The sequence below is a fragment of the Agelaius tricolor genome, unplaced genomic scaffold (assembly GCF_023055355.1).
Source record: "Agelaius tricolor isolate 1412-34295 unplaced genomic scaffold, bAgeTri1.0.p SCAF_2, whole genome shotgun sequence".
In the NCBI taxonomy this organism is placed as follows: Eukaryota; Metazoa; Chordata; class Aves; order Passeriformes; family Icteridae; genus Agelaius; species Agelaius tricolor.
In genome coordinates, this window is record NW_027269262.1 from 49,124,371 (window position 1) to 49,137,844 (window position 13,474).

Below are 13,474 nucleotides of genomic sequence, written 5' to 3' on the forward strand. Positions count from 1 at the left end.
GCCCTTGGTTTGCTGTTAATATCTTCTCAAGTGCTGCCTCATTTTTTTGTTTCTTAACAACTTTGGAGTTGTCTGTCAAATAGGATGAAGCTTCATGTCTGAAGCTGAAGGTCACTTACAAGGAGCTTGAGCTTTCTGTGGGATTGTGTTTTTCCCAGAAACCTACTGTCATCATTAGTCACACCTCAGTTTTTACTGGGACAGTACTGTGCCATTTGAAACTTTTCCTAGCTGTCAACGAAAAGATGACCTTAACCTGTTGAAGAGTTTATCAGTCAACATAATACTTACAAAGACTGAGCACATAACATGGCTATTATTTAAAATTGTATTTTAAGCACTGAAATTACCTTACTAAATGATCTTCCATAAAGCTGCAGTTACAGTTTCTACCCAGTGACTATGTAGGAATGTGCTAGTAGTGTTCCTGATTTTCCTTAGTGATGACACCAACTCTGTGTGGGGGACTCCTACAGTGAAGTTTTGATATTTTGATTGCCAAACTTAATGGTCTCAACAGAACCATCTCCAGACACAGGATAATATTATGCATCATGTTTCCTTGCTTCAGGGTCCTTTTGTGCTGCAGCCCATATGTGCTGTAATGGCAATGCTTTTTATAGATTGTGTAAGTGAAAGTTAAAAAGAACTGATGTGTGACATTTACCTCATGTATTATAGCTACTGATAATTTCAGAATGGAATAATAAAGTGGCTCTTGATTTTTTTGTTGTTTCATCTTTGATCATGGGGGATGAATTGGGAACAGAAGTAGCAGTGAGTGTCAAGAGTGCAAGTGTGGAAGCAGTTTTGAAAGGTCAGATGAAAAAGGTAAGTATGTACTTGGGGAAGAAACTCAGCTGTACTCAGACAAATATACATTGGAATACTTGGGCAAATTTTCATTGCTTCAGTATATTTTGCACTCTTTAAAGAACAGCTGGCTCTCAACTATAGTTAACTGTCTCAGTTTTTAACATTAATGTTTTTTAACCCCCCAGAACTGCTTGTGTTCTGTGTAAGTGGGTCTGAGGAAACACAAAAACGAAACATTTGCTTTATTTCTGAGCTGCTTTGAAATGTGATGTAAAAGCAGCTTTGTACTTACAGACATAAAAACAATCTGTGTGGTGTTGTGCTGATCTGTTCTGCAGTTTTAGATCAGTTGGGTGTTGATAATGCGGGTGTGACCTTGGAATGTGTGGTGAAGGTTGTGCTGGGAGTATGGTGGTAGGACTGGCTGCTGGATGGTCCCACATACCTCATGGGTTGAGAAGGGGATTATGAGGGAGCCATGTGCCCTCTGGAGCAGGGGTTCTTGCTGGAAGTGCCAGCTGCAGCAAGTGCAGTTTGTGTGGCTGATTGCTGCTGCTCTGTGGAACACAGCTGCTGGGAGAGCACAGTCCAGGTACTGAGAAGCAGAGACATTTGCTGGCAGCTGTTCTTTGTTGCCTTCTATCAAAGGGGGAAGTACTCAACCTATTTTTCCTTTGGAAAAAAGAATGGGAAAATGTGACAAGTTGTATTGGTCTTACATTTAGGTGTATATACAGAATTGAGCAGTGTGTATAAAAAGGGAAGGTTTTTCCTGTTACAACATGCTTTGCTTGTCTTCCCTGTTTTTCTTTCTCATTATTCTTGTTCATGGTCTTGCTTTTAGATATTTATGCTAAATCAAAAGTGAGAAAAGGTGTGTGTGGGGGAAACATTGCTTCTTTTAAAAAAACAAAACACCAAACAGCCAAACTACTCTTGTATTGTATAATACAGGTTCGCTACTGGAAATTTGTGTTTTAGCAATGCAATTATTTCTCTGTGTTTTTCAAATATCTCTGCTATTTTAAAACTCTGCTTTAATATAATGCTTGTAGAATAAAGTTGAACACAAATTGGGTGCTTTACTGTAGCAGTATATGTTTCTTTAGCCCAAATTATACTTCTTAGATCCTGGAAGTCTGTTTTTATATAGCCTGGCAGCCCACCACTGAACAATGTGAATCACTGGTGTACCACTGAGGTCCTGATGTTTTAATTTTTTTTTTTTTTAAGTGCCTTCTGTGTGGCATTACTGTAGCCTCATGAAATGTGTCTGATGTATCACCATGGTTTTGGTTGCCTGAATTTTTTGATCTAGCTGTGATTTCACCCTTGGGAAAAGCCCTGTGAACAGTATAGGTTGAAACATCTTAAAGCTGATCCACACAGGGTAGAAAGATATGGATTCTGAGCTTGAAACAAAACAGCTACAAAACTATAAGCCTTTTAAGAACCTTGTATTACAACAACTTCATTATGTAGTAGACACATTTTTTTAGTGGATAGGTTGACTTAAATTCATAGAAACAGTTGGAAATGGGACTCTCTTAATAGAACCAGTTACCATTGGTTTTCTAGGACAAAATCGTAGTGGTGAATTACAAGAAGAGAGTAGAATTGGCAGATTTTTAATGTTTTGTAGCTTTTTCTTTTGACCTGAACTGAATGTATTTTGATGGCAGTGGTTTCTCTTAAAATATGTAATTTAAATATGCTGCATTGTAATACCGAAAAGTTGTTTTTGTAAGATATATTCAGTATAGTAAGATATATGAAGCTTTTGGTTTTCTGTTTCCATTATGTTTTGCAGATATCTTTGTAACTTGATACAAAATACCCATCAAGACTTACTTACAAACGTGCAAGCTAAACCTAAGGAATTCAATATGGGTCTTTATTACAGGAAATATGTACAAATATAGTAACTATTTTTTGTTTTGTTTACAGAAACCATAGCCCATTAATGAGTTTTGGAGCCAGTTTTGTCAGTTTTTTGGTGAGTAGATGAGAGCAGAGAATATACATCTCATGGCTGTATGTGCGTACATGTGTTCATAATGCTCTAATTTTTTTCTTTTTCTGAGACTATTTTTTTCCAAATTTATAGGTTAAACATAGCTGGAGAATGAGGCATTATGCTATGTAAAGCTTGTTTACCCATGTGGTTTAAATAGAAAGTAAAGGTTCTGCTATTCAGCTTAAATGTATTAAATATTTATGTGTTCCATTAACAGAGCCATAATAAAAAGTTCTCTTAAGTGAGCAGTGGAGTTATTTATTTATTTGATTAAAATAAAACTCATGAATGCCTGTTTTTCTGGTAACTTTTGCTATTGAAGATTTCTCCATCTGTACTTCTGAGTGAAAATTGTAATTCAATCCATTCACGTTGCTTCCATTTTGGATAGATGAGAACTGAGAAGATAGATTTACTAAAAAGTCATAGTGAACAAATTAGGTTTGTTAAATGCTTTTTTTTATATAACTTACAAGGAATTATAATGCCATGTATAAAAACTGAGCAGGTGTATTAGAAAGTGTTTGGATCTTGTTTTTTAGACTGTCTTTATTCTGACTTTGCTGCTTCATCTTAGATCTCACCAGAAATTATCTATGGTAATACTATTTTGAAAAATTTACAGAATTTACTATAATATGCCAGAAATACATGATGTGTGAATGAAATAAATATGAATTCTCTCTAGTATGCAATATGGAAAAATACACTGGTTAGGAAACCTCCTGGGGCATATGCTTCCTTTTAAGTCGGTGTGGAGGAGAGGGGAAAGAGAGAATCTCTCAGGCTTGCTTATCTGAATTGATGTGCTGAACCAGTGCAGCATCAGAGGATCTTGAAAGTATCTTGCTTAGCTGCTGTTCTAAATATAGCAATAGCACTTGGTGTGCCTGTGTCATTCAGAGCTTTTGTTTAATAAGCTCCAAGAAAAGACGTTACTTGTCCTGAAATTTTTTTCAGTTGGTTCAGCAGTAGTTGGAGTCAGATGTGGTTTCTTTTTCTTCTTGCCTGTGGAGGGACTGTGGCTATTATTTTGAAGAATTTAATAGCTGCTTGTTGTTACTGACTTTGAAGGCCTGTTTTTTATGTGAATGAATAAAAACAGATACTTGCAGAGATGCAAACCATGCCTTACATTACAAAAATTAAAAATGAATGTATAGGAGTTTTTCTTCTGCTTAAAGTAATCTGATGGTGCATTCAGTTTGACTGTATATAAAGGTCTAAGAAGAAGGTTTTCCCTTAGTTTGTTCTGAGTTCATTGTCTTGAAATCTTGGTAAAGATCTGAACTTTCTAGTGTGATGTTTATGTGCTAAGAAGTGTTTGCACTGATGTATGTATATTACTACTTCAGGCTAAAAAGTTTTATTGTCCGGTTTTTATGAAAATTTTTACTATCCTACAGCTTTTGTAGAAATAAAAGTATTTGTGGTTTTTATTATTCAAATGTGCTTGTTTTTTAATAGAATGCCATGATGACATTTGAAGAGGAGAAAATGCAACTGGCATGTGATGACTTAAAGGCTACAGAGAAACTTTGTGAAAGTGAAGAAGCTGGAGTTATAGAAACAATCAAGAATAAAATTAAAAAGAATGTAAGAACATAATTTGTGTATTAAATATTTTTTTCTGGAAACTTCCTTTCTGTCCTATTTGTATATTGAAAAGATGATTTTTGTTATGTGAAGAGCCATTGAGATTATTAATAAATTTGGAAATTCAGTCAAATATTTTACTTGTATTTCCTATTTGTTCTAAAATACTCAGTCTCAGGTGAGTGAAGTGTCTTCTAAAGTGTCAGGTTTTGCTGATGCTAGTAATTGTTTCCTGCTCATGCAAATTTGTAACCTACTAAAATTATTTCAGGAAGCTGGTAGTCTGTCTAATTTAGGCTAACTTTAATTCATCCATGCTCTCGTAATGTTCAAAAGTTGTGATGTTGAGGCTGCAGATTGCTGTGAGCCAGGCATATTCCTAGGGAATTTTCCTTCCTTTTTTAGATTTTTCATTCTAAATAATAAAGGAAGAATAAAGCATGGAGATTCAGAACAAGTTAAAGTAGCTGTATAGAAGCATCCAGTGAGCAGGCTGCCAAGTGTGACACAGCAGAAAAAGAAGCCATTTCTCTTCAGTGTTTAGTTTGCTAGGTGAAAAGTGGTTAACCTGTCATACTTAACTCTCTCCTCTTGTCTGCCTGCCACTTGTCATACACCCTTTTCTGTGCTCTTCCTGTCTAATATCTCTTAATTGCATGTCTTATGCATTTAGTAATAATTAAATAAAATTTAAATCTGTTATGCCAATTTGTAGAACCTTGGGGAAAATAAGTGGTAGTGTATGTGTAAAATTTCTCTGTTGAGTAGGATTTTGCTTGATAATCTGTCTGAGAAATTTTAGTGTAGTTTTGAACTTCAAAATGCTGAGTTATTTTAGTAGCAATACTACCACTTGCAGTTAATTTTGGATTTTTTTAATTTCTCAGATTTAAACAAGTATTGTGTATTATCTTCATTAATATTTTACTGTGCTTTGTGTTTGTATATTCCAAACAGGTTGATGGACGAAAATCTACTCTATCCATGATAGATCGTCTACAAAGACAAATAATTGTAGCAGATTGTCAAGTCTACTTGGCTGTGCTCTCGTTTGTAAAACAAGAGTTATCAGGTGTGCTGTGGCTTTCATATTTAGATATATTTTAGCATGTCTTTTTTATAAAACTTGATCATAAAATAACCATATGGCTTTCAGTAAAAATAATTGTTTTGTAAGCACAGTTCCATTTGAAACATTCCAAGACTGGTACACTTACAGAGGTATTCCACCTTTGTGTAGGTAGTGGTGAAAAATGAGATGGATTGCTGCAAATTAGGGCTTTTTTTCTTTTTTCATACCAATAAATATATTCATTTGGTTCTCCTTAGACAAGTGTACTTGTTATCATAGAGGTGTTGGAGAAGTTGGGATGGAGATGGGTACATCTGTGTGCTTTGTGGCCTGCAAGATAAAAGAGGCTATTAAATCCAGGCCACTGGGAAAATCCTGATGTTCCATATGTATTCTGTTCATGACAATTCAGGGAGGTGACAAAGTGCCAATGAAAGCAATTTTAAATGAATGTGCTGAACGTGGAACTGCTGAATCAGTTCTTACTCTCTGGTCACCAGAGTGCATCCTTGCATGCCAAAGAGGGTAGTCCTGTCGTGTTGGATACAAGCCCTTCCTTTCAACTGCAGAACTGTTTCTGATGTTTTCTTACATTCCTGCATCTCTTGCACAATCTTAAAACATGCTTCTATCTGTAAGTTTATAGGAACTTTGGTCAAGGTCATATAGTAAGTGGAAACATATCTCAGGTTTCTACCAAATCAATGAAGACCAAGAGATGGCAGACAGACCAAACTCTGCTGATCAGCTGCAAGGAAATGGCGAAATAACATTCAGATTATTTAAAATAACACTTTAAATTTTCAGTCAAGGATATAATGCATTCTGTGATGTGCAGACTTGTTTTATTCCAAGCTATGGCATCAAGAATATGTTTGGTTCTTGTCAGCAGAAATTCAGGAGATATTTCTGTCTACTTTGTGTTGTGCTGCAGAAGAGTTTTCTTGCTATTTTTGATGCAGTTCTGGGTTTTTGTTTGTGGTGGTTATTTTTTCCCTAGCTCTTGAAGCTTTTTTCCCTTGTTTCAGTATGTATTCTGCAGCTGCATAACTGGGTTGGATGCTGTAACTGAAGGTGGTGTCTGTTCCCTTTCTCTCTTGTCTGCAGCTCAGAGAACTGAAGTGGGTAGTAGAGAATTGCAGAACATGCTGTATATTTGGGTTATTCTACTGAGCAAAAAATACACCTGTAGTCTTTAGTTAAAATTCCAAGCAGCTAAATGCTACCTCAGTGACTGCTGGTTACTGATATTGCTGAGCTATTGTATCCATTATTTTGGGTTTTAAAGTATATTATCTTTCTGTTAATGTATATACATTTTTTGTTTTTATCATATTTCTGCACAGAAATAGCAACCAGATTATTGAAATTAATGTAATTTCATGGAAAAACCCCAGGAGATAAATATTTCTGATCAGTGGATGAGAGAAAAATTCCTTGTGTTTTTCTTCCTGGAACAGTTTGACAAGTAGCATATGATGCCACGCAAGTTGGTTTCTCACATGCTTCACACATTTTATATTTTCTTTTCCACCCTCGTGGATGTATTAGAAATAGTTTCATCATAAAGTTGTTGGCAGACCAAATGACATTAGCTTCTCCTGGCAATACTGAACTACCTTCTCTTAGTATTTACCATGGCTGTCATGGGTCTGACTACTTTCAGGTTGGGAAATCAACTCAGTGATTTGGCTGGGTTTAACTTTTATATCTAAAAAGTCAGAAATTCCTTGTTTTAATTTGTTAGATTATTTTATATTGGTATATCAATATCATATAAATTATGGTTATGCTGTGTTAGGGAACTGTTAATGACAGCACACTAATGGAAGCAAAGTGTAAAACTGTACTTTTTTTTCCACCATACCACATCTTTTCCATTTTATGCTTGCATTGGAATACAGTGGTTAGCTCTGGGCAGAATCATTATATGTAGGATAGGTAAAATATGGGGTTTTTCTTATTACCTGTGTGCTACTCTGCTGTGCATAGTTGTGTGAGCATTCATCTTGTGGTGAACCACATAACTTTTAAGGTACTCTGTGCAGCCAAAAAGTGACCTAATTGCTTAAAATTGGAGTCATGTTTGTCTTGTAATGCAACTGAATCAAGATTGGGGGGTTCATTTTTTATTCTAATGCTTTAATACTCATCTCAAGAGAGAGGATTCATTGTTTTTTTAAATACTTCCAAGTTCATGTTGACAGAACCCTTCTGTCATAACTGAGAATTCAAATTTTACAGTCTTTTTCAGTACAGTTTTTTAAGACTATCAAACTAACTTCATGCCCTCTTTGTATAGCAAGAATCCAAAAAGAGGCAGTCTAGTCTGTGATGTTACTTTCTCTAGAAATGTTGGGCTTTTTTAGTGATTTGGGAGGAGTTTTGTCAAAGGCATCAAAGGCTTTTATAGGGTTGTTTGGTATTAATAGCATCTTGCTTTACTTTGACACACCCCACCTGTTATGGTCTAATTCTGGCATTAGTTATAACACTGATCTTTGCAAATCTGGCTATATTTGTTTAGAACACTGCTGCTTAAAACATGTTTTTGTTATATTTTTAGTTAGTCTTTGTCACTGCAGTTCCTCACTCTCAGGGCCCTGTCACAGCCAAAATGCTGGTGTCTGTTTTTACAGCTGATGTGTGCAAGGATATTCCCCATTCGTTTCATGTTTAACACTTAGCATTATTAGAGGGTGTGCTTATAACAAAGATGATTGCTGAGTAAAGCAATCTTCCTCTTTTGATGTCAGGCCCTGCTGTAAAGATCACAGGCTGAGAATGCTGTCATTCTCAAACAAGAATGCTCAAGACCAGATTTCTAGGGAAATTCAGATATCCACATTGCTTTTGAAATTGAGGAAGTTAGGCAACTGAACTATACTTTAAAACCATGTAATTTTTGTGTGGGTTTTCTTTTCGTTAATTGTAGGGCACTGTGTTCATGCAAAGGGCACGGAAGAGACAATATTGAAAATCTTACTGTCTAACCCAAAGGAAAAGGCTTTTCTTTGTATTTTCCCATCAACTGCGTTTTAACATAATTTGGGCTTAAGAGAGGTGGTGTAATCTCTTCTGAGTTGTGCTTCTCTCTGTTTGCTAGGCAGCTGTTTCATCTGCACCCCGCAGTGGAGCAAAATCCAGCATGAAGTTCTTTGATTGCTTTCTTTCTCTCTGACAGCTGCATTGCCATGTCGCTGACCGGAGCTGCCTCTGTGTTGTGTGCTGCTGTAAAGTCTGTGGTTGTACACACTGAACTTCATAGTGCCCACTGTGCAAGACCTCTCTGAGGGAGCAGTAGCTATTACAAAATCCTTTATACACTAAGTTGTTGCAAATAGAGAGAGCGTCTGGGGCTTGGAAAATAGAATTTATTTCTTAGGATGTTCTGTTTCTGAAATATGTCCTTGAAGTATTTCTTTCTTTCTTTCTTCCTTGGTTTTTTTTTTTTTTTTTTTTAGCATACATAAAAGGTGGGTGGATACTCCGAAAAGCCTGGAAAATTTACAATAAGTGCTATACGGACATTAATACACTTCAGGAAATATATCAGAAGAAAACAACTCAGGAATCCTTGACTTCTGATGCTGCAAATGATAATCATATTGCTGCAGAAGGTGTAACGGAGGATTCGCTAAACAGACTGAAAGGTGCTGTTAGCTTTGGATATGGACTTTTTCATCTTTGCATATCCATGGTGCCCCCAAACCTGCTCAAAATCATCAACCTGCTGGGTTTTCCTGGAGACCGCCTACAGGGGCTTTCCTCACTGATGTATGCAAGTGAAAGTAAGGACATGAAGGCCCCTTTAGCTACGTGAGTAGCTATATTGAAATGCTTTGGTAGATAACTTAGTACTAAAAGTAAGTAACTGGGAAAAAGTCAAAACCAAAAAGTCATGTTGCTTTAAAGGAAACAACAGCAGGTAAAATAAACTGGTAGTTTGTTGTTTAACATACCATGGTTTAGTAAATTCATCACTCACTAATGTATGAGATCTCTGCTGTTAATTATTTACATGTATTTGGGGTTTGGGTCAGTATTTTGCCGTATTCTTCAGTACCTGCAGTTCTAATGTCCTGTAATTTAAATGCCAACAGAGTAAACAAAAGCTCCTCCTGAAGGCTCTGTGAATTTACCTCAGTTACATTCTCTGCTGTGGAGAGCATACTACTTAGTATGAGTTGCTGGTCTCATTTAGCCATTTTTTCTTAATACTAACACAAAACATCTTCAGTTGTTTTAATTTTTTTTTGTTTCAGTAAAATGAGATGTTCATTATAGTATTTTTAAGGGAGTGTTTTTTGTGTATTCTTTTTCCCAAGACTTCATACTATGCTCATGTCTTTTCAAGAGCTGAAGGATTGGCCAGACCTAATTTAAACTGCCCTCATAAATGGCTATGTTATTCCATTATCTAAAAATTAATGCTTTTATTACTGGACTACTGCAGGTACCATCAGGTGTCAGTTTTGAAACATGACAGTAGAGCTGAAGTCTCTTCTGCTTCAGGAGAAAAATTGGGATTCTGTTTGTTTCAGAAAGCTTAGGATTAAATATTCCTGTTGATCTTTCTCCTTTCTGGAGGAGAAAAATGATATATTTGGGGAATGTTTCCTCCTTCAGATAGTCAGAAATCTTTGTGCTCTGCCTTTGTTTCCAGGAGTGATGTAGGTCATGTAAATATCTACCCTTCTGAACACAGGATGTATTTCTTTTTCACATTGATTTCAGGAGTATCTGCTGATGTGTGTTCAGGGTTTTTTGTTGATTTTTGTCAGGGCTTTTTTGGTTGTTTGGTTTTGGGGTTGTTTGCTTTGGGATTTTTTTGTTTGGCTTTTTTGTTTCCCTCTCTAGTAAAGAGTTAGTTTTCAAAGTATTAATGTGGGTTTTTCTTTTCTAAAATCTACTGAGATCTAAAGGCTCAACTGCTTTCATCCTATGAGCTCAATTGTTTCTTTGCCTTTGTGTAATGTGCTCTGAATTGTATGTTCAGGTGCAGTTTAGGAGTACATTGATGTATGGCAGTAGTATTGTGTTTAAAGTATAAAGCCAGATTTTATAATACAAGATTCATATCTATCTTTGTCTTCCAGAATAATTTAAAAGTTTGTCTGTGTAGAATGTTATCCTTAAATTTCTGTTTACAAGCTGTAATCCTTTTTACTCTTACATTTCTTTTAGATTAGCTCTGTTGTGGTACCACACAGTTGTTCGTCCCTTTTTTGCCCTTGATGGCAGCGATAACAAGGCAGGATTGAAGGAGGCAAAAGAAATTCTTGCCAAAAAAGAATCTGCATATCCAAATTCTTCTCTGTTCATGTTCTTCAAGGGAAGGATACAGCGATTAGAGGTATTGCACATTTTCATCCTTTAGACTGATTTTTCCTCCTGATTGTTCCTTACGTTTTTCTGATGTGAATGAACTGTGCAAGCTTCAGCAGATTGTGACTAAAGATGCAGGTACATGGGAAGATAAGAAAGATTGGATTAAGTTCTTCCTAGTTTCAAGTTCACATGCAGACCTTGCTCTCCCACTGCATCTATCTGAATTAAGGACATTTTGAAATTATTTTTCAGCTACTTGATACTTCTGCAACTCTGTGCTAAAGGAAGTGCATTTGGCCACTCAGATTTCTTGAGCTATTTCAGTTTTGCTTGTCAAGCTAAAATTGAGTATTATCTGCTGAGTACATAGTATTTATCTTCCTCTCTGTTTTATGCATTGTTCGTATACAGCTAATTCTCTGCAGTAGTTTCCCTTAAATAACTACTTTGCTTTTCAGAGGTCACACCAGGATGTTTTCTGTTACTAAGGGTGAACTTTGACCTGAGCAGAAATGTATTCACTGAAAATGTGTTTGTGAATGCTATTGCAAAGCATTATTCAAACACTGCAGCAGCCTTGTGGATTTTGGCTGAATTATTCTCTAAGAATCTGTTTGAGGTACTACTCAACTCCTAGCCGCTGCTTTTATCAGACCAGAATATTTTCTGAGCAATTACATGAACCAGAAAACCTAACACAAAAGCAGAAGCCCAGAATGTTCAAACCCTTCATGTCAACATTATAATTACAAGAGCTAATTGAGATGTTGATATTGGTGTTCATTCTTTTCTAGATTTGCAGCTAAGTCTTTCAGATGTAGCTCAGTATTTCCAGAGAGGTAGTAACAGAGCAGAGGAACAGGCTTCAGTGCCCTTTCAGATTTGCAGGCATATTCCTACATGGGATTTGAATGTTGTTTTTCTTTTTTTTTTTTTCTGTCTTTTTGAAAGCAGTGGTGCATTTTGGGAATTATATTCTCACAGGCAAGTTGTCGCTCTTGGGAAAGTATTGCTGTTGCCTGAGAGACCTTAGTGGGTTTTATTCATTTATATGCCTATTCCATTCTTATGATAAAAATCAAATTTTTTGGGGATAACTACACAATGAATGCAGGTTATAACTTTGCATTTTAATGTAATGAGGAATAAAATTCAGATGATTCTTCTGACTTTCAGGGCAAATTACAGCAAAAGTCTAAACATAAGTTGTTAATAAATTGAGTGTATGTGTAAAGAAAGAGGATGTATTTGGGATAAGTGTCAGTTTTGTGTGGTCAGTCCCTTTCTGGAGAACTGTAATATTTCAAATGAGAGTTGTTAAAATGTAATCTTACTGCATTATTTAATGCAGTCTATGATACTGCACTGCATTAATGCACTGTATAATACACTCTAGATACTGTATGGGGATGGTGAAGTTTATCCCCAAGTGAAAGGAGACAGCGTGGCCATGTTAAATAAGTTAGTTAACTCAGGCAGGCAGAATGCTGTGCATTATGCTATGTAGCCATGCCCTTAGTCAGCAGAAAGCTTTTTCGTTGCTGACAGGAATTAAAATGTCCCTTTGCTATTCATGTGTGTGTTTTCATGAGTGCTTTTCCATTCAGCAGCCTCTTCCCCCTTCCCCCATCATTTCTTTGGTCCAAGTGGTGCTCAGTCACAGAGGTTTTGCTGCGTCCGAATGTTGCAGTTTAAGTGTCTTGGGCTCTTCTGGATTTTAGTAGGACTTTTCCAGCTTAATTTGCTTAAATGCTGTTGGTATAATAGTGAAGGAAGGAATGTGACTGGTGGCAATGGTATGGGGAGCTGCACTGGGTTTCTGCACAACACATTTGTGCTTATATGTGTCGTGAACCTGGTCTTACAAGCATCCACAGCATATTAGTGTGTTCAGCAGGGTCAGTAACTGTGTCCTCTGTTTGGGGGTACTGATGAGGCCTCACCTCAAGTACTGTCCAGTCCTGGGCCCCTCAATTCAAGGCAGATATTGAGGTTGTTGGTGTGTCCAAAGAAGGGCAGCACAAGTAGTGAAGGGTCTGGAGCAAGTCTTTGGGGGGAGCAGCTGAGGGAGCTGGGATTGTTTAGTCTGGAGTAGGGGAGGCTCAGGGGTGACCTTATCACTCTCTACCGCTGCCTGAAAGGAGGGTGTAGCCAGCTGGGGATTGATCCCTTTTCCCAGGCAGTGAGCAATAGGATGAAGGGGCATGGCCTCAAGTGAGCTAGGAGAGGTTCAAGTGGGAGATCAGGAGTAATTTATTCACAGAAGGGGTTGTTTAGCATTGGAACAAACTGTGCAGAGAGGTGGTGGGATCACTGTCCGAAGGTATTCAAGAAATGACTGGATGTGATTCTTAGTGCTGTGGTTTACTTGACAAGGTGGCGATTGGTCAAAGGTTGGGCTGATCTTGGAGGTCTCTTTAAACCTAAACAATTCTGTGATTCTGAACCAGAAGTGCACAGAAACTGACATTACAGGCTAATATGCTGAGTTGTAATTTCCTCCTCCTTTCTAAGGTGGGTGAGGAGAGCTCCTGCAAAGCCTAGGAAATTGTTTGGCCTTCCTTGAAACTGTTAGTGCAGTTAGGTTTAAATTCTTTCCAGTGGGCATGGGATATTATTCCAAGTGGCTTACCAGAATTGTA

General features: G+C 37.0%; 1 protein-coding gene across 2 annotated transcripts in view; it reads left to right on the top strand.

Annotated features, from left to right (window-relative positions):
* Positions 1 to 13,474, top strand: part of TTC39C (tetratricopeptide repeat domain 39C) — a 55,275-nt gene that overhangs the window by 27,135 nt on the left and 14,666 nt on the right. For both annotated transcript variants that reach the window (XM_071418364.1, XM_071418359.1), the window contains exons 2-6: positions 2,764 to 2,812; positions 4,301 to 4,429; positions 5,387 to 5,501; positions 8,966 to 9,320; positions 10,689 to 10,857. In XM_071418364.1, coding sequence (XP_071274465.1) covers positions 2,764 to 2,812; positions 4,301 to 4,429; positions 5,387 to 5,501; positions 8,966 to 9,320; positions 10,689 to 10,857 — 817 coding nt within the window. The remainder of the gene's footprint in view (positions 1 to 2,763; positions 2,813 to 4,300; positions 4,430 to 5,386; positions 5,502 to 8,965; positions 9,321 to 10,688; positions 10,858 to 13,474) is intronic.